At 56.3% G+C, this 23,537-nt stretch overlaps 1 protein-coding gene and 1 long non-coding RNA gene across 8 annotated transcripts in view; one reads left to right on the top strand and one right to left on the bottom strand.

Moving 5' to 3' along the window:
• TTC28 (tetratricopeptide repeat domain 28) overlaps positions 1-23,537 on the top strand; it is a 594,638-nt gene that overhangs the window by 564,151 nt on the left and 6,950 nt on the right. For 3 of the 4 annotated variants that reach the window (XM_067700377.1, XM_067700380.1, XM_067700379.1), the window contains 8 exons: positions 96-240; positions 10,126-10,305; positions 11,963-12,683; positions 15,027-15,151; positions 17,414-17,645; positions 18,239-18,315; positions 19,835-19,858; positions 20,435-20,564. In XM_067700377.1, the coding sequence (XP_067556478.1) occupies positions 96-240; positions 10,126-10,305; positions 11,963-12,683; positions 15,027-15,151; positions 17,414-17,645; positions 18,239-18,315; positions 19,835-19,858; positions 20,435-20,564 (1,634 nt within the window). The remainder of the gene's footprint in view (positions 1-95; positions 241-10,125; positions 10,306-11,962; positions 12,684-15,026; positions 15,152-17,413; positions 17,646-18,238; positions 18,316-19,834; positions 19,859-20,434; positions 20,565-23,537) is intronic. The other variant, XM_067700378.1, reaches the window with a different exon arrangement.
• Positions 20,299-23,537, bottom strand: part of LOC137203699 (uncharacterized) — a 57,086-nt gene continuing 53,847 nt past the window's right edge. For all 4 annotated transcript variants that reach the window (XR_010933248.1, XR_010933246.1, XR_010933247.1 and 1 more), the window contains one exon: positions 20,299-20,560. This is a non-coding gene — a long non-coding RNA (uncharacterized lncRNA). The remainder of the gene's footprint in view (positions 20,561-23,537) is intronic.

Genomic DNA, 23,537 nt, shown 5'->3' on the forward strand with positions numbered 1-23,537 from the left:
GGCCCGCACGTCCTGCTGGGTGGCCTCCCAGCTCCCTTCTCCAGGGACAGGAATGGAGCCTGTGCCCGACGTCACCCCTGTCCTTCTCTCCCCAGGAGCTGCCAGAGCATGACCAGCCTGGTCGGCAACGCCACGTCGCCCGTCAAGGACGGGACCTCCTCTCTTCCCAGGAGGCAGAGCTCGTTCGCCAGGCCGCCGCTCCGCGCTCTGTACGACCTGCTCGTGGCACCCATGGAAGGGGTAAGTGCCTGGCCCAGGGCTCCTTGGCGTCAGGACGCATCACTTCCCGCTCAGCACCCCCACACCCCCCAGAGAAAAAACAGGCTCCTGAGACAGAAGAGGTTTTCCAGACATGGGGCTTCTCTGTCCAACTTCTCGCTCAGCGTCCAGAAGCCCAAGTGGACGTGTGTTCTGGGTTGGCTGCTGGTTAGTGGATGGGCCCTGAGCTCCAAGTGGGCAGGCAGATCCGGGTTCAGGTCCCAGCCCGGCTCCTTACTGGCCGGCCGGTCAGTTTGGCCTCTGTGACCTCAGGTGCAAATGAGATGCTGCTTCTTCCCACCTTGCTCGTCAGACTTGGGGAGGCCTGGTGGCGCAGGGCTGCCCGCATCTCCCCCATCTCCTCAGCAGTCAGCGCTCCCCCACCCACTGCTCATCTGAGGGTCTCGCCTGAGCAGCTTCAAGCCCAGGGCCGCTTCCTGTTGAGAACAGACCCTTGGCCTCTGCCCTTGTCAGGACTCACTCCACCACAGGGTCCAGTGGCAGAGACACCCTTGCACTTGTGATTTCTCGAGAAGGTTGAGCGCAGCTACTGACAGGTTTCTGTGGCCCTAGTCTTTGCACATGACTTTTCAATCCAGACGTGGCTCTGTAACTGGCGGGAGGATGTTGGGGGAGGGCTGCCAAAGGGCTCAGGGATCTTGTGAATCTGAATGGTGAGCCCATCAGATGCTTTTGTATGCGACTGGGTATTAGTCAGCTCTGGCTGCTGTAACAAAATGCTGCCGACTGGGGCTTAAACAACCAACATTTATTTCTCACAGTTCTGGAGGCTGGAAATCCCAGATTCTTGGTGGGAGACCTCTTCCTGGCTTGAAAACAGCTACTTTCGCACGTGTCCTCACGTGATGGAGAGAAAGACAGAGACAGAGAGACAGGGAGAGTGAGCACACTCAGGTCTCTTCCTCTTCTTCTAAGGACACTAATCCCATCATGGAGGTCCTGCCCTCATGACCTCATCTAAACCGAATTATCTCCCCAAGGTCCTACCTCCAAATACCATCACACTGGGGGCCTAGGGCATGAACATATAAATTTGGGGGGGACACAAGCATCCAGTTCATAACAGGCCCCTGCAGCAAGTGGAGGCTGTGCTCCTGGGGGGCCCATCTCTCAGCTGGGAAGGGTGGGGATTGATGGGCCCTCAGGGAGCCAGCCTGTGTGTCCCTCCTAGCAGCTCCCCACAGCCAGGTGGGAGATTCGTCTCACAGGTGTTGGAGTGGCCCATCAGCAGCTCTCTTGCACTTTAGCCGACTGACAGGGGTGCATCCTCAAGGTGTCCTCACCTTGACAGTGATCCCTTCACCCTCAGGAAATGCCAGTGCATCTCCTGGCCTGGCCTTCCCAGGATGTGTGTCAACTTGCCTAATATTTTTCAGGAGGCTGCACTGCCTGGTGGCGCCCTCTGGACTTCCCTCGCTCAGGGACGCGGGGGTGGAGGGAAGCATAGAGCCTCTAGGAGCTGGAAGCCTGGACTCATGTCTAGCACTGCCTTTTCCTGGCTAGGTGACCTTGGCCAAGCTGGTACCCCTCCTTGAGTACCTGTGTCCTCATTAGAAATTGAGGACGATGCCACTGAGCAGAGCCATCTCTGTGTCCTTAGCAGCTGTTACGGGGCCTGGTGCATGTTGGCACTCAGTAAAATTTATAGATGGTACGTGGTCCAAAGCTGCATTTGTTTTTTGGGTCTAGTCTGGATACAAAACAGAAGACCCAAGGCAGAAGTCAGCTAATGGGTTTTCTGTGGCCGCTCTTTTGCGGCAGCTGGGAGCTTTCCAAGAGGTTATCAAGCAGAAGGAAGGGGCTGGGCCTGCCCTGGAGGCGCTTTGAGTCTGTGAGCCCCCGATGCTGTCAACCAGCCGGGTGCTGGTTCCGGCTTACTTCTGGGTAGGTCCCAAGTCCAGCGAAGTGCCTGCAGGGGACCCACACCTGAGCGTTGTTTGTTTCGCTGGTTGACACCCGCCCCTTTTGGCCAGGGAAGGGGCTCTTCCCTTGTATCAAAGACAGAAATCCTCGGGGTGGAGAGCAGCTGGAAGAGGCTGGGGGCGGAGAGAGGCAACCCCTCCCTCCCTCCATTGCAGCGTTTCCACCCAGGAGAGAGGCTGCTACAGCCACGAGTCATCCTTGAAGGGGTCCCATGAGTTCATAAACTCTGTCCTGTGTTTCTTAGACAGTTTTTCTCTCTGAGGACTTTCCCCTATGACTTAAAGAACATAAACATGCCCGTGGGATTAGTGATTGCTTGTGTCTGGACATCTGTGCTCCTCCAGGGGTGCTGGGAGGGGGAAGATTTATGGACTCGAGCCCCAAACGAGTTAGAACTGTGATCGAAGTCATGTCTTTATACAGTTGACTAAGGAAGGAAACCCCGGCCCCCCGACGTGCGTGCCGGCGTCCTGAGGCTGCGGCGGGCCCTCTGTGCTTGGGAACTGCATGTGTGAACGGGTGTGACCCTCAGGGGTACGTCTCGTCTTGAAGTGAGGCATTTAGTTTGAAAGCATTTAGTTCCTGATATTTAGTCCTTTTGTGACTGAGGAGTTTGAACACAGTGAAGGAGTTAGGCTGCCTCACGAGAGATGTGGAGTAAAACCTTTCAGAGGTCGTTAAAGTAAATGATCAGGGCAAGAGCTTTCCCTTGGCTGACTAATGGGACTCACTGCGGTTCAGTAAAACCACTTCACCGAAGAGCTGGGATCTAATCAGGAGTTCCTTCCCCATTCACGTGTTTATTGACACGTGCCAGGCACAGCCGGGCGCACACCGGGCACAGTGGGGGCGGGGGCGGTTTGCCGGGTATGATGCTCATGGACTGTGCTCCCGCTCAGCGCACTGCCTGGCGGAGGACTACCACTGCTGCTTCCCGCCCTGCTCCGGAGGCCACTAGAGGGCGACACGGCACCGTCCGCCACTCGCGCCGCTGTCAGCTGCCAGACAGAGCCAGGCCTTCTTCACATTTTCAGTGAAAATACAAATCAAAACCAAAAGTCCAAGATTATGAATTAATGACACTTCAAGACTAAAACGATTAGCCTCTTCACATGGGACGTATAATTATTTGAACAACTGCCTTTGTTTAGCCTCAGTCCTGTTGCTAAGGGACTAGGTCAGACGGTATGAAAAGTGGAACAGAATAATATTTTACCGCAGGCTTGCACCAGGACTTGATTTAATTTAGCTGAAGGGAAACACTGCCTTGGCTCTTTCATTGAAGCACGCTGTCCTTTGCTGTCAGGACGGGTGAGCACGTCCAGTTATCATTGAGGAGGCCCCGTTCCATCTGCCATGAGCCATCATCAAACATTAAGTCAAATCCTGTCTCAGACCCAAAGGAGAAAATGTCACCAAAGTGGCACGTGCTAGTGTGAGAGGGACCGGGACCCGGTTTGTGTCCGTGGCATTCGTTCTTCGTCACCGTGGAGTGAAGGGTAGTAACTCGTGCCCAAGCCTGGACTCGCCACAGGGACACGCAGAACCACGCGCCCCCAGGGCTGCTCCACGTGAAGCGCAGGCCCCGAATTACCCCTCAGTGTGCAGACGGGGCCTCATCCAAAGCCAGAAGCTGCTAGCATTAAGGACCCAGGTGTAGAGTCTAAGATTCCCTAGGATTTGGTCAAATCACTCTTTAAATGTGAATTAACAAGTCCCTGGGCTTGTTCTAGTTATAGTCTCTGTCATCCTTATAATTGTTTCCATTTATTTAAATTCCCTGTTTGCTAAGTTTACAGTCGTCAAAGCCAAGATGATAGGACAGGTAGGAGGAGTGAACGACTCTGGTCAGAAGGAACAGTCCCCCTCGTCCACCTCTGCTCTTGACTAAAGAAGCCTCCAGGCTAAGCGGAGTTATTTGGTTCAGGACCCCAGAAACTGACTTAAAACTTGCCGTTCACATCGGTTAGGTTGGTAAACTGCCTTCCTAGACACCAGATCTCCAGGATGGCCCAGGACCTCTCCTCTGAAAACTCGAGGTAGGGCTCTGGCTTTGCCAGGGGCTTGACCAGGAGGAGAGCTTGGCTTTGGCAGGTCGTGACTGTGATGTCTGCTCTGGGGGAAAGGGACTCTTGTAAAGCGGTGTGATAACCTAGCTTATCCTTACCCGGTAGATGAGACCAACTGGTCAGGTGCCTGGTTTGTAAGTAGACTGGAGGCTTTGGAGGTCATCTTCGAAGGCTCGTCACACAACAGTCCGACCTTGACTCCAGAGTGTGGAGGGGGGACAAGGCCCGCGAGATGGGCACCTCCAGGCTGTCTGATTTCTGTTTGGGACTTTGTGGTAACATTCACATGGATAGGACAGACGTCACCCAAGGACCACAAGTGTCACCACAGCTGATTAGGAGAAGGAAAAACGGAGGCAACGACTCACAAGCTGTCTGGACTGCTGAAGCAGTGGTGAGAGCACCAGACCAATCAGCGAGCTCCTGCCAGGCAAGCAGTGTTCTCACCTGGGTCAGGGCCCCTTGGGTCCATTCGAGCTGATGTTCAACTGCCCCCGTCTCAGCCTGACCCCTGTAGGTTCTGGGGGAGCCAAGGCACGCCTTCCACTGAGGGTGTGTGGGCTCGTTTTCACCATTTCGGTTACAGAGAGGCCTCTTTGAGACTGGACGCTGGGTGGCCGGTAGGCCCCTCCGGCTCTGGTTGGCCACTGGTCATGCATCTCCCGTAGCCAGATTCCTCTGGTTTGCCCCTTCTCAGAATCTCCAGGCAAACCAGTGGTTTGTTTTTTGTTGTTCAGAGAGGACAGTTGAGTGGGTCGAATTTGGACCCTGCGTTTCTGGTTGGAATACAGTGTCTACAATCCTGGTAGCTTTTAGTCATGGTTTCAGGGTTTTTTTCTGAACAGCTTTGATATTTACTGAGACTGATACAACCATCCATGACACCAATATTTCTCAGAAGCGTCACATAAAAGGTTTCTCTACCTTAAAAAGTTCTGTTTGATCAATTCACTCAATCAAAAATATAAGTCAGGAAAAAAATCCTAAGCCCTGTACAGGGTTCTGGGGTATCCAGATTCCCAGCAGTCAGCTCTTTGCTTCTGGAATCCTTGTTGTACATAGTGAAGTCCATTTCATCCCAGATCTAAACTGCTGGAAAGTTCATGGACCCAGGAGTTTTCTTGCCCTCCCCCGTGGTGACCAGGGGTGTTCATTCTCTGGCCTGTGATGCTGCAAGGCTCTGAGAGGCCTCCTGTCCTTCCGTGAAAACGGAACTCCCCGCATATGGGGGCTGCAGGCTGCTCCTCTGGACCCTGGTGCTGTGCACAGAGCACGTAGTGCTTAAGCCAAAGTTGGGACACATGCAACATCATGTTTGATAATGGTGCTTTCCAAACGGTTCAGCACCCCCCAGGTCACCATGAGTGTATACGGGAGATCCCATTGACCAAAATGGTGATTGAATCAGAGTTCACCACCCAGCAAACACTTGGGACCCGTGGGGGTTGCCTGGGGGAACTGCCGACTCGGAAATTGGACGTCAGGGTAACTGCTCGGCGGTGGGTTTCACAGGTGTCAGGTGTGGTGGATACTCAGTGAAGAGCTGTGGATGATGGTGGTGGAGACGTGCAGGTGAGGAGGACCGTGGTGATGGCGGTATCCCTGAGTCCCTGGGTTCCATGTGGAGCTGGATGCTCCAAAGAGGCCATTTACGTGTTTTGGCCATGTTTACAAACACAGGAGGGAAAGGGAATGAGTTGTACTAGAAAAATGATCGAGACCCAGCAGGAAAGAATAGTATGAATAATAGGACCTGTGTTCCTCTTACTTAAAGCACCTGGAGGCAGTTGAGAATTCATGTTTGACGTGTATGTGCTGAGGGCCCGCCTAGAGCCCCACACGCTGCCTGTGAGGTCGCGGCGTCAGTGCTGTCCCGTGGGTTCGGGAACTGAGGGGCAGGGAGGTGAGAGTCTTGTCGATGTTCTCAGAACCCCCTCCACCTCTCCCCTAACCACACACCCCATCATCTAGCAGTTCCGGGTCCCCCAGAGCTCCCGACCCAGCACACGGGCCCAGACCCCGTGGCGAAGGCCTCTCCCGGAATGTGCCTTCCCTTCCTGGTCACTGGGCAAGGCTTTCCAACCTTCCAAACCCCGCTCAACAGAGGGCCTGGGTCTGGTCCGGAGCTAGAAAGCACAGGTAGGTTAACTAGGGGAGATCAGTATCAAGACTGTTCCCTGTGGTGAAGGGGTAACTGTGAGATACGGGAGACTGTGTGGTTCTCCTGGGCTGAGGGAGCGAAACCCAGGAAGGACGGACACTGATGAGGTGTGGTTCCCCCTCCACCCACTCCCCGGGAGCGGGCTGTTCCCTGGTCAGCCGGGCCACCCCCGAGTGCGGCTGGGAGGAGGCCAGGAGCCACAGATGGCAGGGCCACGGCGGGGCTGCGGTTTAGTACGCGTGCGCACGCCTGCGTGCGCACGCACGCACACGCACGCACGCACGCCTCAGGGCAGCACGTGTCGCTCGCTCGGGAGAACCGGCTGCAGGAAGCAGCGTGTGAAGAGCAGGTGAGGACAGGGCGTTGGGAGCTGAGGTGGGAGCTGATAACAGCCGCCTGGAGCCCCCTGTGGAGAGGAGCCCTCTCTCTGCAAAGCCTGGGCTTCGCCCGTTTTCGTCCTCTCGCTGCCCGCCTCCCCTCCAGCCCGGCCGGCCTGGCGCCGCGAGCGCTCCAGCCGTGTTTGCTGCGAGAGGCAGGGTCACGCTTCCTGGGGGAATAAACAGATTTTAGGGCACTTGGCCCGGTGTTTTCTATTTCAGAAGACACCTTTCTGGAAACTGTAGGGGTCAGAGAGTCGGGGTCCTTGCTGGCATTTGTTGGACTGTACTCGTGGCGGGTGTGGGGGCGATGCGGAGCCCTTTTGTCCTTCAAACCCAGGGCTTCAGAAGCCACCGAGCCCTTCCCAGACTGGCAGACGGAGGCGCAGAATAGCGCTTCCTTGAATTCTCTCTTCTCCGTCTAACAGACGAGGTGTAGCTTGCATAGACATGACTGTGCTCTCTGTGTTTAAGTTCACGTTGGATTATGGCTGATCCTTCCGTGCCAGGGTGACGCTCGTGTGTCCTGGAGGCAGGATGCAGAGGACAGCTTTCAGGGCCCCTGTTCCAACACGTTCGGTCAGTGTTCCCGCTGCCTTTAACCAGAGATGCCCGTCTGCCATGCAGCCTGTCTGCCACCACCCACTTCCTTCCCCTCTGCTGGATAAGGGTCCCGTTTGGAGCCCTCACCCAGGGCTGTGCGTGCCAGGCCAGAACCTGCGGCGAGGTGCTGTCCTGGGAGGATCTGGACCTATGAATTCGGGTACACGGTTCAGAGACAGGCTCGCAAGCTCCCAGGCTAGAGTTTCAGAGGCGTTTCCCTCTCCTCGCTGCTAAGGCTACTCTTCACCAAGTCCTGGCAAGTCCTGTCCCCTTTTCTCCGCTGCGTTTCCTCGCCTGAATTACCGCGAGCAGCCCGTCTCGTTGGTGCAGGCTGCCTTTCAAGGCTTCATCAGAGGTTCCGCAGCAGAGGATGCAGGTCCCCACAGCCTGCGAGAGCCACACTCCCGCTCAGCCTCAGGCCTCCACCATCTGGCTCCCGAGTCCCTCTCCAGCCTTGCCCTCCGTGTACCCCATGGGCCTCGTCTGCCCAGGTGGGGCCTCCCCACCCTCACGTGCAGAGCAGCAGCTGGGGCGGGGGGGCGGGCCCAGCATCGTGTCCCACCCTCTGGGGCTGGCGTTTTACACTTCCGTGGTCTCACTCAGTAGTGGTTTCTTGTGCACGTTTTATTTTCTGAGACATTGCATCATCGTGAGCTCTCGAGCAGGGACTGAGTCCTGAACTGACGTGGCTCCCCATCGCCTAGTCCCCCACCTTAGACACTAGTGGCTGATGGAGAGATCAGAAATCAGTCGTCGCAGAAGACACCTGAGCTCTTCCCAGGACGTGACATCACCCTCTTAAGGCTTGTGCCTCAGACAAGACAGTCTTGTGGGCGGAGTTAGCAGAGTCCCTTCAAAGGCACGCTGCCTGTGGACCTTTTCTCTAAGCGGCGTCCAGCCTCTTACCTGGCCCAGCACCCCTCAACTACCTTCACTTCATGTGACAGGTGCTGTCGTGACTGGGGACTTGTCTGAGAGTGCTGTGTCCCCGTGAAGCCCGTGACCTCTGGAATGACACCTGACAGAGACTTATCAGGGTTGGCGCCCTGGCAGGTGGAGTCCAGGGAAGGTCTGCAGGGGTAGGGCTGCCACCCCGTCCAGTGATGCCTGGTGACCCCGGATCAGGCGAGGATGGGTCTGGTTCTGCCCATGGCAGGTGGCCTGAGCCCCCCCCATTGCCCACGTGCCGAGCAGCAGTGCTCTGGCTGGGCAGCGAGCAGTTGTCACTGTCACAGCTGCTGACCCATCCCTGAGGTCAGGGTACCATCAGCCCAGCTGCTCCGGCCCGGCCCCCAGGGCCTCTAGGTGCACTGCAGCAGCCAGCAGTCTGCCCTCCAGAGGGCCTTCCAGAGCCTCCTCCCTGTGCCAGGCCAGGCAGGGGCCTCGGTGCGGCCCACGGTGGGGACACGGAGCCCAGGAGTTGACCCCTGGAGTGGTCACTGTGCACACCCTACTTCTTCCTTCCTGGGTTGTACAGCGATACTTTTACCTTTTCTTGGAAAGTAGCTCTTAAAGAAAAAAAGAAACAGTTGGCCCAGTAATTTTTACTTCTGCTTTCTTTAGATGCATCTAGAATTTTAAAAAAAGAAAGAAAGCCACAGGGGGTTTGTACAGACAGAATGTCCCACCAGGCGCGTGTCCCTTTGGGTTAGCTGAATGCCCTCTGCACCCTCAGCCCAGTGCCCACAGCAGCGCGGCCGTGGACACGCGCTCCTCCAGAGCGCAGTGGCTTGGGCAACAGAGGGATGTTGGGGGGGGACCCGGCTGTGACCCTCCCCCGAGCCAGCACCCCAGGGCTCAGGGCTGCCCAGCACCTGGCACCTGGTGCCCGCGGTCTGTGGGCCCTGCACATTCTCCCCGCAGGCTCCTGTGGCCGCTTCATCTCTTTATTCACACTTAGCCTATGTCTAGTCTGGTTTTCACAGTCATTGCCACTTGCGTTATCCGGATTCATCCGGCCTTAGTCTCCATGAGCAATTCTGTTGGAGCGTGAGGGCTGTCTGTCTGCTCTGGGTCCGCATGCACTCACCCTTCCCTCAGGTCCCCGCCTGGGCCTTTCAGGAGTGATGGGGGTCCCATCAGTGTCAGATTCCCTGTCAGCACCGGGGGAGCGAGTGGGGACAGCCCCTGCAGAGCCTGGGGCCATGGGGCCATCCTGTCCTCGGGGGAGGGACACAGAGGCCTGAGGTGACTTGAGGTCCTGGAATCCGGAACCCTTCTCCTCCGGGGATGTCATCCTGGTTCCCAAAGCTTCTGTCTGCACGCCAGTTCTCTCGCCTCCTGTCCACTGAAATGGACAGCACATCCCACTTTGGTTGAGACCTCACTGCCTGTGTGACAGGGTCATTCCTACACTGCCCGTAGGGTCCCTGTGCCAACGCAGCATATCCTGCCCTGGTCCATCGGGTGCACCATGACTCAGTGCTTTCTGGGACAGCTGCCCTTTGCATGAATCCCCTGCCATCTGTAGAAACATCTGGATGACCCGGGCTGATCCTTGTCTTTGTGGGACACCCTTTGCGACGGGTGACAGCAGTCTCCCTCCTGGCCCTGCTCCTCTACCCTCCTCCTCGGGTGGCGCCTGTGAGGCAGGTGGGAGGGAGCCCCGCCCATCGCCCCCACTCCCTGAGCGGCCCCCCTGGGGGCGGGGGTGCCTGGTCCTCCCCAGGCGTCCCCCCCGCTGGGTGTGTCAGCCGCTCCACTCACCCCGCAGGGCCTGATGCACTCCAGCGGCCCTGTGGGCCGGCACCGGCAACTGGTCCTGGTTCTTGAGGGGGAGCTCTACCTCATCCCGTTCGCCCTCCTGAAGGGAAGCTCCTCCAATGAGTACCTGTACGAGCGCTTCGCCCTCATCGCCGTCCCTTCCATCCGCTCCCTCGGTCCTCAGGCCAAGGTAAGTCAGGCCCGCCTGGGTGTTTGGGGCGCCGTCCCTCTGGCTGGACTGGCATCCGCAGGAGGAGGTGTGGACTCCCTAGTTTGCGGCTGGTGGGGTGACTTTGGAGCAGATCCGTCCGAAGGCAGGGGGACAGCCTCCCGAACCCTTTGCCACCCCAGGAGGCCACCATGTGTGTCATTTCTCTCTGCGTTGCTTTGCTGTGACACCAGGGTTGGGAGCGACTCCCAGCACTGAGTCAGGCTGGAGGCCATGCCGCCTGTCTGAGGAAGCGGGTCACGCCCTGGGGGCCGCGCTCACCCGCCAAGCTGACCGCTGAGTGGGCGCCGAGTGTGCCCAGCAGAGGGGCCGCAGGCACGGAGGGCAGACAGATGGGATTAGCGTCAAGTGGGCAGGGGCCCCACAGGCCGACAAAGAACCGAAAACAAATGGGTGGCTTTCAGGACTTGGGTCTCATTCAGCAAAAATCAGTGTGGGATGAACTCTGTGGACTCAAGGGGGTGACAGTGGCCCGCCGCAGGTCAGGGCTTAGCCCACAGCCACCCCTGGCGCTGCCCACCTACCTAGAGGGCCTTCAGAGCCAGCCCTGAGCCCTCCCTTCTCTAAACTCGCCCAGATACCCTGAGACCCGGGCTCCCTCCTGCCCCGACACTCCTGCCCCAGACCTGGGCGTGGGCGGCCCCCACGGGACCTGCCTTGGCCTCCGTTGACCTTGGTCATTGGCATGGTTCCAGCCAGGTCAGTTTCTGCCTCACGGGTTTTGGAGATCTTAGTTATGACTGTTTTTGTTGCTGAATTGTACTTCTCATGGGACAGAATCAGTTCAAGGTGAAAGAAATGATTTTCTCCAAGTTTTCCTCATGTCCATGGTTGACTGTGAATCCCATCCATGAGCCTGCTGTGTGCCGTCCGGCACGGAGGGTCGACTCACCTCTCCTGCTGCCAGGGCACCCTGGGAGGCACAGATGAACCAGAGAGTGGAAGAGTCCCGCCTCCCGACAGGCACCCGAGAGGCATTTCTCTTTCCCAGTTTAAGGCATCACCAGGTGGAAACACCAAAAAATTATTTTGAAATAATTTGATACGTGATGTTTTCCCCAAAAAACATCAGAAGGCATCGTAGGGGAAAATCAGAACTTTGTTGGGCTTCTTTATGCTGATGTTATAATTCAGTGATGTTATTCATCTTTCCAGTTGTAGTGCCTCTAAAGGACTTAATTTGGCCCTGTCTCCCCTGCGACTTGCTTTTTGCAAGTTTAAACAAAATCACCCCTCAGAGCCCCTGTTGCATCAGGAGTGGATTCCCCCTGATTGAGGGGCTCACAGGGGAGCCTGTGGGAGGGAGATGTAGGGCAGGTGATCCTGCCCTGCACACCCTCACCTCCTACATGCCCTGTCCCACCCTCCTCCAGCTTGACAAACGTCAAGGGGTCTTCCTGCCATCTATCTGGTCTCATTGTTTTCAAGAGCTTGTCACCAGCAGGTGTGATTCTCAGTCGGACATGCACCTGTGTCAGAAAGGTCTTGAAAAGTAGAGTGAACAGAGTTATCAGGAGATCGGGTGGAGCCACGCTAGGTGCAGCCCTGCTGGAGAGCTGGCGTCTGCCTGCCCCAGAGAAGCCCTAATGGGTGGTCTGCTGTCTTCCCTCCCCTCCAGTCTCACCTGCGGAAGAACCCTCCCGCCTACTCCAGCTCCACGTCCATGGCGGCTGTAGTCGGCAACCCCAAGCTCCCATCGGCGGTGATGGACAGGTGGCTGTGGGGCCCGATGCCGTCAGCCGAGGAGGAGGCCTACATGGTGTCCGAGCTGCTGGGCTGCCAGCCGCTGGTGGGCAGCGTGGCCACCAAAGAGCGGGTCATGAGCGCCCTGACCCAGGCCGAGTGCGTCCACTTTGCCACCCACATCTCTTGGAAACTGTCGGCCTTGGTCCTCACGCCCAGTGTGGAAGGCACCCCCGCTGGCAGCAAGAGCTCCTTCGGCCACCCCTACACCATCCCTGAGTCCCTGCGGGTGCAGGATGACACCAGCGATGGCGAGAGCATCTCGGACTGCCCGCCGCTGCAGGAGCTGCTGCTCACAGCCGCCGACGTCCTGGACCTGCGGCTGCCTGTGAAGCTAGTGGTTCTCGGCTCCTCCCAGGAGTCCAACAGCAAGGTCACAGCCGACGGGGTCATCGCGCTGACGCGGGCCTTCCTGGCGGCCGGCGCACAGTGTGTCCTCGTGTCTCTGTGGCCTGTGCCCGTGGCTGCTTCCAAGATGTTCCTGCACGCCTTGTACTCGTCCCTGCTGAATGGCCTGAAGGCCAGCGCGGCCCTGGGTGAGGCCATGAAGGTGGTGCAGAGCAGCAAGCCCTTCTCACACCCCTCCAACTGGGCAGGTAGGGGCTCGGGCACCTGTCAGAGGGCCTGGGGGCGCAGTCAGGGGCGGTGGGGTGTGAGGATGGGGGCGGGGGGGGTGCTGGGGAAAGACAGTGCGGAGAGGCTCAGGGAGGGGGCCTCGCTGGCGGAGCCAAGTCAGCCTCTCCTCACTATGGCATTAAAGTGGCCTTGGGAGCAGGAGCATCAGAAGAGTTTGCCATCAGAGCACATGTCAGGCCCCTCCTGATGTCGTGTATACTGGGTGACCCATTTTACGGCCCTCATATGAAATCCCAGACTGTAGGAAAGAGCAGTCAGTGTGTTCAGAAAGACCTGAGATTTGGTCATTGGAGGACTTGGGTTTGGTCCAGCTCCACATCAGGCTGTGTGGCCTGAGACAGGTTCCTTACCCTCCCTGAAGCTCAGTGTCCTCAGTGGTACCAAGGGGATGACGGTGGTGGTGCTGGCATCTCCCTGTCCACATTTGAGACAGTCTGAGGAGTGGGTTGAACGTCTTGTGATGCATGAGGGGCCGGCGGCGTGTGTGCCCGGTGGTCCCACCGCAGGGCCCTGTGAGGGGCATGAGGGCCTGGGGGTGGAGGGAGCATGTTCCCTGTGACACCTGGTCTGCCGCTCAGCTCTGTGCGATGACCTGCGACCCGCTGTGGACCCTCCCATGTGGGAGACCCTCCCCGACAGGCTGAGACCCAGGCCTCTCCTGCGGCAGGGCCGCTTTGCTGACACACTTCATGATCCTTCAGTTTGTGGTGGTCTCTCTGAATTGGCCCCTACACCTCCCCAGGACCTCCAGAGCAGAAGACAATCCCACCAATGCCACAATAAGTGTCTTAAACCTTGAGAAGCAGAGGAACACCAAAAATACTATTTTCAAACATTTACATTTTATTGTTTTAATGGCAAAAAAATATACCATTCATTTATATGTTTAAAAGTTGGGAACAAAATGACTTTCACTTTACTCTTCCCCTCAAAGTAAATCCAGTTGACGTGAGCTGAGGTTGCTGGTGTCGTTCCCCAAAGGCAGGTGAACCCTGAAGCGGGGCCGTGGCGTCCCGGGCCCAGTGGCCAGCAAACAGGAGCCCGCAGGGGCCACCCTGGGCGTGGCGCTGAAGTTGCCCACGGCCAAGGGCTGGTGCCGGGTGGGTGAGCCATGTTGTTGAGGAGTGGAACGTGTTTACTTCACAAACACCTCATAGCTGTGGTCTTGTTCAAAAAGGTATTCAAAATTCAAAGCAGAATCTATGCTGTTTCCTCACGTGGCTGAAGAGAAACATTCAGTTGGTCCAGCAGGCCTCCTCTCTGGCAGCCCTCAGCTCAGAACTGGGCCCTCCATCTGCGAGGCACGGGGCAGGCAGGCCCTGCGGGTTTGGGCCTGGCCATGTTGCCAGACTTCTTCTGCCAGGAGATGTGGAAATCAGAGGCGATCACGCCCGTGGTTTCCATGATTGTTCTCAGCACATGGTGTCTGTTTATATCTGTTCTCAGCAGTCAGAAGGGGCTCTGAGCACCATGTGGTCCCGCAGAATGTGCTGCAGGGTTTGTGGGGACCCAGCCCCTGTGCTTGGCCATTTATTCTTGACAGGGCCTCCCAACCCCACCCCGCATCTTCCCATCTTCCCATCTTACGGACGTGGTATTTTTGTCATTGTTTAGTTTCAGTGACAGACAATAGATAGAAAAGTCAACTCTGTTCTGTGGGAAATGGTGTTTAATGATGCTGCCCTGTTACCCTTAAAAACAGGCTTGGCACATTCATTCTCAGAAAACCCTTCCCCTCCATTACTTGGGGAAGGTTGCTCCTAAAGTTGCTGGGGGAGGCTGCTCCGCTGTGTACCTCCCCCAGGCCCTGCTTATGGAAGTGGGTGCTGGGGAAGAGGAAGGGGGACAGGATCCAGGCAGACGTGTGGCTCCTTCCTCCCCAGCCTAGGCTCCGTTTGCTCGTCTTACAACTGGGAAATACCTCCTCCTGTCCCCTCGTCTGGTGGCCCCGAGGAGTCAGGCACACCCACCCCTCCATCCCCGGGCACATTCCAGACCGACACAGATTAATTTCAGGGAAAACAAGGCAGATCATTTCTCGGGATGGTGGCCAAGCCAGGGAGGCCCCTGGGGGCCACACAGCCTTCTCCTGCCTTGCTCACTGCGCAGTTACCTCAGCAGCTTTCCTGAGCAGCTCACCCAGCAAAAGAGTATCAAACTGCCCCAGTGAGTTAGCCGTCCCGGTCCAGCCTGTGGAGCAGCTGTCCTTGGCACGCCTCTCTCTCTCTGTGGCACAAATGAGCTGTAGAGACCAGCTGGGTTGGGTGAGGGCGACTCTGAGGTGCTTTCTGGGCTCCCCACAGGGTTCTTGCTCATCGGGAGCGATGTGAAGCTCAACAGTCCCTCCTCGCTCATCGGCCAGGCCCTCACCGAGATCCTCCAGCACCCAGAGCGGGCGCGGGATGCCCTGCGAGTGCTGCTGCACCTGGTAAGGGGCGCAGGGCCCTTGCGGGAGGCGGCCAGATACGCACAAGGAGCAGGGCAAAGCTGGAGGGATCCCACAGCACCGGGGGGCGTGAGCAGGTGGAGGGGACGTTGTCCCCAGATGTCTGTGTGGTGGGCACAGTGTGCAGTGTCACACCGATGGCTGCAGCCATCCTCGCCCAGACCCTGTGGGGGGTGGCCAAGGGGGGCCCTGGAGCAGGGCCTGACCACGGGTGCTTCCACCCCATGGCTTTGGGCAAGTGACCTTGCTCTCCGAGCCTCAACTTCCTCGAGTAGAAGGGGGGATAAAACTTTACCTTTTCAAGGTTCTCGTGAGGGTTAGAGAAAAGGTGAGTAGCTGGCACACAATAGGGTCCCAGTAACTGAGAACTGGTATTTTATAATCAAAGGACACTGGCCTTTCCCTAAATTCAGTTGGAAGAGTCCAAGCCCAGCCCTACTCTTGGTGGGGCCCTGGTGAGAACACAGAGGCCCCATGCCATTTTCTACAGAATTGAAAGGTTATAAATAAATCAGGCCAGGAAACAGTGCCATAAAGCTTGTTCCACCCTTCCACCTTGATAACCTGGAAGGCAGTTTCAGATAATTTAGAATTCTTAGCTTCCTTGGAGTTCTGTGCCAGAAAGACCAGTGCAGCCCCAGCCCAGACCCCGTGAGGCAGGGGGAGATAAGGGACAGCCCACGCCACAGCCGAGCTCTTTCCAAACCCAAGGCAAACAGCCACCCCATAGCTTAGAGGTGCACACACGGCTCTGCCTGTGCTCAGGAGGGAAGGGCCCAGTGAAGGCTTCTCCACAGGTCCTGGCAGTGGGCTAGGGCCGGCTTCTGGGTGGGCATGTTCCCTTGGCCAGGGGAACGCTGCGGCCCATGAGGCTGGGCATCAGCTCTGTGTGGACTCCAGTGAGGGATCAGTCACGGACATTTCTTAAGCTCGGGTCTGCCTGAAGGAGGTTTTTTCAGGCCTGACAGAAATCAGTGTGTGAACAAGAATGCTGGAGGCTGAAACCTCTGACAGCTCTTGGGCCAGACGCAAGGCACCCACGCTGCCTGCCACTGGGTGGATGTGCTCTTGTGCTTTGAGAATTTTGGGGGAAGACTTTCTCAACTGATTTTAACCTGTGCCTGGAAGCTGCACGGAGCCTTTATGTTGCTCAGCACTAGGACCCTTGTCAGGGCCCTCTCTCCCCGAGAGGTGCCCTTCTTCCTTGCTGTAGCCCATTTGCTTTCTCCCAGGCCAGGCCGTGGAGCAAGAGACAGGCCTCTTCGCTCCCATTCGGCCTTGAGGCCCCTCGAGTACATCTAAGGGTTTTCTCTTTCTTCTTGGCTTCATCTTCTGGGGTGAGTGTAGGGGCCATGGGTCAAGTTCACCAGTCTTTTCCTCCTTCTAACTATCCACTGGACAGTGTCTCTAGCGCCCTTCTAGCCCAGGGGACAGCCAGCTGGCTGCCTGTCTGTCCTGCCCGGGAACGTGCGTTTCCTCCAGCCTCTGATGTCAGCCCCCAGCACCCCAGGGTTTTACTCTAAGAAAAGTCTCAAGTGACATCCTGGACAACTCTCCTTCCCCTCCAGTGACGGCACATGTGCCCCAGAGCAGGTGACATCTCAGAGGGACTGAGATTTCCCTTAGAAAAACCGCCGAGGGAAGGCCTGCGGCTGTTGCAGGTGCTGTGGACGCTCCCTGGGAGAGTTAGGGTGGCAGTTACCTGGCAGCACTGATTTAGGCCCTGGAAGGTGGAAGGGGCCCGTGTGCAGGTGGACACAGGACACAGAGGTCAGCGCTACAGGAGGAGTCGGAGGCCTGGGGGACGAAGGCCCCACGGTGGGCACTACTTGGTGTGTGTGAGGTGCACGAGCAGTGAGGGGGTCCTGAAGGCCTGAGGCGCAGCCATTGCAGTGACGAGGCGCAGCCATTGCAGGGTTTGGGGCAGGTCCCTGGCCGGAGACTGGTTTTCAGACAAGTCACTTCAGTGTCTGTGGAAGACAGCCTGGAGCTGGGTTAAGGAAGGGACAGGACTCTTCTGAGCCTCCAGCCCTCGGCTCTGATGGTAGCAGCCCCTCCCTTGCAAGACACTGGCTGCTGCTGCAGAGTGTGGTCCTCAGGCCTGGGTGCCTGGTGGCAGCTGCCAGCCCTGCAGAGCTTCCCACACGGGCTTTGTGTTCCCCCAAAGCCACTTGGAGAGAAAAGTGGGTACCCCCCCCCGCCCACCCCGTGCAGAGTGGTACCTCACTCCCCCCTTCCCTGCAGGTGGAGAAGTCCCTGCAGCGCATTCAGAACGGGCAGCGCAACGCCATGTACACATCCCAGCAGAGCGTGGAGAACAAAGTGGGCGGCATCCCTGGCTGGCAGGCCCTCCTCACCGCTGTGGGCTTCCGGCTGGACCCCCCGGCCAGTGGCCTGCCAGCAGCTGTCTTCTTCCCAACCTCCGACCCGGGCGACCGGCTCCAGCAGTGCAGCAGCACCATCCAGTCCCTGCTGGGTGAGCCTTGGCTGACAGCTTGAGCAGGGCAGTGGGTGGCCGCGGTCCCTGCTGGGTCTCAGGTGGGGAGGAGCGAGGGTCTCTTGAGAAGTGCTGAGGAGTCCCAGACACAGACTCCTCCTGATCTGGGGGAAAGGAGTGCTCCTGACCTAGTGTTTCCATCTGATGGCAACATATCCTCTGCCCCTTCCTGGGGTGACGTGAGGTCTTGCTGGGCAAACAGTAGCTGCTATTAACATTTATTCAGCAGCTTCGGATCTGACAGAGCTGTGTGGCTGACCCCAGGGTGACGCGGGGCACAGATGCTCAGGGCTGCCCTTTGTGTTTCACTCGAAGCGGGTGATGCTGCCTAAGCGACTAGTTGGGGTCCTGGCATGTGACCATATACCTGGAGGACACAGCAGGGTCAGGACTGGCCCTGCCTCCATCTGCCCTTCTCAGAGACAAGCCAGACACGGATACACACGTCTGGCTGTCCCGAGCTTCTGAAAATGCCACCAAAGCTGAGCGTTTGGGGTGCATTCCCCTCGGAAGGTGCAGGACCGTGGGTGCAGAGGCCCCTCCGGATAACGCCTGCCTCCTCCTTGCTTTAGGTCTGCCCAACCCTGCCCTCCAAGCCCTCTGCAAGCTCATCACTGCCTCGGAGACGGGCGAGCAGCTCATCAGCCGGGTGAGTTGAGCCAGGACAGCTGAGCCCAGGTCTGAGGACTGTGCTGGGTTGGAAAGACAGTGATTTGGCCCCAAATAGGAACCTGCACGTGATGCCTCACTGCTTTTTTTCAGCTTTTGTAATGAGAAGGAAAAGGCAAGGGCTGGGAGTAGAACTGCCCTCTCCAGCAGGTGCAGGCACAGAGGAGCAAGTTCTCCCAGTGTCCTCCCTGGGCACTGAGTCCCAAGGGCCTCAGAGGATGCTTAAGGGGCCCCAGTCACCTGTAATCTCAGGGCATTTCCTGAACTCTCCATTCAGTGGTCTCCTGCACCTTATCATCCCTAACCACCAACTGTTTCTGCTGATTGACAAGTGTGGCAGCCACCTTACCCAAGCCAGCAGGTGTAGGGCCATCCCGTCAGGGTGGCTACAGGTGCTCCAATACTTATTCTTAGATCAAAGTATGACCCCCTGCCTGAAACAAAACCACCACTGAGGCACAGCGGTGAACACAAAGTCAAGTCTCATGAAAGATACTGCTTAGCAGCTTTTCAAAAAGTGCTTTCTTTTAGGAGAATGTAGATCTAATTCAGAGAATTGGAGGATTCTAACCCTTAGCATCATGTAGGCCCTTCCCAACTTGGCCTAAGAGCTTCTGATCTTCCTACTGGCCAGTGAGGGTCTGGAACAAGCACTGGGGTGACAGTGTAGCAACCCCTAAAGAGCACAGAGCAGTTTTCTCTGGTCACCTTACAGTGTAATAATTTGAAAAATACACATTATTAGATATCAGCAGATTTCATTTGAGCGGAACTGTTTCTATGTGGAAATAGAGCTGCTCCATCTAGGGTTAACCTCTGCAAATCTGATTGGTTCCTGGAGCCTCCCCCTACCTGGGGTGGTTTCCAGCTTGGATTTGGAACATAGCTCACTCATCTGGCCCCTTCACTGAGTTTCTGCTACTTTGTAGTAAGTGTGTTAGACCTGCTTGTTGAATAGAATCAGGAAGACACTTAAACATCCTGAACCCAGGAGGGCTACAAGCCTGTGCTCTACAAAAAGAGAAAGCTAGAGTTACATTTACAGGGCCAGGCTGAGCATCCAAACAGCCAATAGCTTAATTTCTAGCTTTTGGTGGCAGCACAGGGACCTCCACAGGGAAGCGTCCTGGGCCGCCCCCAGTGGCTGGGGGATGGTAGGCATTTCCGAGTCACTCTGGAACCAGAGTGGACTTTGCTCTACAGAGTGGCCTATCCGCGCCCACTGTGCCCCTCCCCCTCTCCTGGCGAGGAAGGGCAGGGCCTGGCCGACCCTGGCCCCACCCCCACCCCCAGCGCATGTCTGGCCTGGGCGTGGCTGTGCGTTCTCCTGTGTGTCCCTGCTGACTCTCACTCCTCTCCCCTCCGGGTCAGAGCCGCGGGCCCGGTGTGGTGCTTCCTACAGCAGTGATCAGCTTGTGTTGCGTAACTACCTGTGCTTAAGTCTAAATTCTCTTCTTTCTCTCTTTTTCTTTCTTCTTCTTATAATCTGCTGGCCGAAGGCTGTTAAAAATATGGTTGGAATGGTGAGTACCACTCTGAGTAGCACTGTTGTCAGGTGAGCCCCTCAACCCGCCCACCCCGAGGTCCCCCTGGCACTGCTGTCTCGCCAACACGCGCTCAGGCTGGGGGGGCAGTGCCGCTGGCTCAGGTGGTCTGCCCCGTCTCCGCTCTGGCTCCCCTTTCCTGCTCCACCCTTCTTGTGCTCTTGATTTGACCTTTCAAGTTCCCTCAGAACAGCAGGGGCAGGAGCAACACACTGTGAACCCACACGAGGCCCCGGGTGGAGTTCACACATTCAGCAGGTTGTGTCTGGGAGACCCCACCCCTCCTCTAGGCCCCGAGTCCCCTCCTGCACTCATAGCCCCGTGGCCAGTGTGCGAGGGAAGAGGCTGGAAGCAGAAACCCTGCCTGGGGCCTGGGCCTCGAGCTCCCACAGAGAGGACAGCAGGACAGTAGGCATGGAGGCACCGTAAAGAGAATTTCAGATGCTACCCACGTGTAAGGTCATTAGTGATGATAATGACAGGTGACACAAGAGAAACTTGGGGACAAACCCCTGGGGGCCAGATGTAGCGGACGCTGACGCTCTCCCCGCTCAGCTCCACCAGGTGCTGGTCCAGCTGCAGGCCGGCGAGAAGGAGCAGGACTTCGCATCAGCCCCCATTCAGGTCTCCATCAGCGTCCAGCTGTGGCGGCTCCCGGGATGTCACGAATTCCTGGCGGCTCTAGGTAGGATGGAGCATCCTTGACTTCATTGGCTTCTTTCATTCTATTTTTTAAAAAACTTATTTTTCTCATTTTTATTGGGTTGATAGACTCAAGGGTCTTAGTGTTTTCTTAGTTTATTACTTAAAAATAGCTAATGCAGACTCTAGTGCTTTAGCACAATTTCCAAATGGCCTTCCAGCTTTGTCCCACTCTCCCTACATTATGATTTTCTCTCTCCCATTTGTAGTCATTGCGTTAAGATGAATCTGTTAGATTCAAGTATTGTTAGGAGTCAGGCCATGATTAAAGAAAATAGTCAAGTCATAAAATAATGATTTCAATATTGGTCCCTATCACTGGCTACTGGAACTTGGCAGAAAAAAATACAATTGAAACCACCTTTGACTGACCACGGGGACCTAGAACTGCTTATTTCAGGATCCTCTTTCAATCCAGAACACTCTTCCTTTTTCAGCATTGTAACCCAACTGAGGCACCTCCCAATATCACTCTTTTCTTACCACAGGTGCGTTTGTTGATAAAACATCTTAAGAGGCTAAGCTGCTCTCCTCCTGCCCCACTTAAGTGCCTGTGAGACTTGCCGGAGAGCCATTCACTCCACACATTTTTTGTTTTTGTTTTTCAACACCTGTTCTATGTTGGGCAATGTTCTAGGCACTGGGGATCAGCAGTGAGCAAAGGACAAAAAGCCCTGCCCTCTTACCAGTGTTTTCATGCTAGAGGGGGAGACAGACAGACATAGACCTAATCTAAGGGGAGCACCTCAGGTGAGGAAGCACCATGACAGACAAAAGCATCGGGGTCACAGTGATGTGCTGGAGGGGTGGAGGCAGGGAGGCTGGCAGGCCCAGAGCCTGTGGATGAAATATCCAGGCCGAGGGAAGAGTGTCTGTGAGCTTGGGCAAGGTGCAGGGGACACGGGGGCAAATGAGAGAGGATGGGGTAGATCCTGGGGCTGTGAGGCCAGTGGAAGTCCCTTGGTTTTTAACCTGATGGAGTGGGGCGTCTTTGGAGGTTGACATGGCCTGGATTCACTGGTACAGGGACCAGCCGTCAAACATGGCAGGGCAGATTCCTTTTTAAGGAACTTCTCTTCTGCTTGGGAGGCCTGGATATTCAGTATTGGGCCATCTTTGCTAGTCCATTTGTAGATGACCTTTCCCAGCCCAACTCAGCTTAGGGCAGGCTCCATTTGTTTTTGAAGGTAAAGGGGGAAAGCCACACAGCCCCGCAGGGGCTCCAAATCCCCTGTGAGTAGATGCTTTGATGTCCTTTATGATTTGTACTATTTGCTTGTTTTCTGTGGACTTAAAACAGAGGCTTCTTGGTGTAAACATAGTAAATTTATATCTGAATAGGTAAGTCAGGAGCAGATGGAGCAAGGGTGAGAAAGATCAGGTCCACGCCCAGGTTGGGTCTCTTCACCTTTGTGATGGGCTGCAGGGTGAGGCAAGAACGAAGCCAAGGCCCTTCTGTATAAAAGAAAAGCTCTTGTCCTCAAGCAGGGCCTCAGCCCCCCTTCGAGTGCAGGTGTGACAGAGCCAGCCCTTCTCCCCTGTGGACAGGCTGTTTCTGATGCCCCTTTGCCAGGTGTGTCACTGGCTCTCTCTGGTGTTGGGATCCTAGGTGACTTTTGTTGATGCTCCTCTACGTCTCTGTACTTTGCAAATCCCAGTGATACTCAAGGGGTGAGCTGGGTGTACATACTTCTGATTTTTAAGTCCTCTGGACTGAGACTGGGGAGAAGCGCCCCCTCCAGCCCTCGGCACCATCACACCCATCACAGAGCTGTGGTTTATTTAGACGACTCAGTTCTATTAGAGCAACCAGTTCAAATTACTTTGATAGAGTTTTCTAACTAAAAATGTTACATTTATATTATTAGATATTTGTTTTCAAAGTGCTGAGTTCCCTGAGACCTTCCTGTTGTTTTCAGGGACTGTTTATTTTTGAGTTCAGAGAGGAAAATGTCCCATAGCAACCCGAATGCTGAGTGGCTACTCTACTGAATCTAATTCCCAAAGGAATGATAGTGTCAGAACCAATATCAGAGTTACAAGAATAAAAAAGGCAGAGACAGATTTCTCCTTTGGCGGATGCTCTCCGTCATCCATCAAGTGTCATGGGTCCCTATTGTGGGAAGACTGTGAGGTCAGAGGGGAAGGGCCTGGGATCACAGGGCCTGCCCCCTGGCTGCCGGCACCGAGCATCTGCACTGTTTCAGGCAGAGCTCAGTGATCCGCTGAGGAGGTGAGTGAAGACGTTCCATGCTGAGGCTCCCAGGCCCTAACTCCTTGCTCGTGGCACCGCCTATGGACGCAGCACTGGCTGTGGTGTCTGTTTGGCTTCTTCCTCCTACATTCTTCCCGGGAGACGTGCTGGCTGCCTCTGTAATGGCCCCTGATGAGTCTAAGTGCTGTGGCAACAGCTCGTTAGGCAGCCTCCTGCTCAGGAGGCTCCTGCCCTTGGCTGTGCCAGCTCCGTGTCTCATTAGGACTGTTAGGCTCAGGAGCAGCCCCTTAGGCTCTGGCAGAGAGGAGCGGGTGCCTGCAGGGCAGTTCAGCCTACAGCAGATTCTGCAGCATCAGAGAGAGCTCATCTCAGAGCCCTTGTGGCAGACACTGACCACACATGGAGACACTGTCCTTGCCCTTGAGAAGCTTCCACCTTCCCCTGCACTAGCTTTAAATATTGGACCTAATGCCGAACGGAGTGGCCATTGTCCTGGACAGTATTCTTTAAGTGGACTGTTCTTCTGCAAAAGAATGGAGACAAGTGTTAATGAGCCTTACTAATTCCCACCCTCTCCTCTGGAGAATGCAGTTCAGCGCTCTACAAAGGGACAGAGGTGCACACACAGCAAGGGGGAGCCACGCTGAGCAGGTGTGATGGTCGCAGAGCTGGCCCCCATTGGTTCACGTGACTTGACGTTCACATGATTGACGTGCAGGTGGGGGGCCCAGGCGGGGCTTT

This window comes from Pseudorca crassidens, chromosome 12, assembly GCF_039906515.1.
Source record: "Pseudorca crassidens isolate mPseCra1 chromosome 12, mPseCra1.hap1, whole genome shotgun sequence".
Taxonomy (NCBI): Eukaryota; Metazoa; Chordata; class Mammalia; order Artiodactyla; family Delphinidae; genus Pseudorca; species Pseudorca crassidens.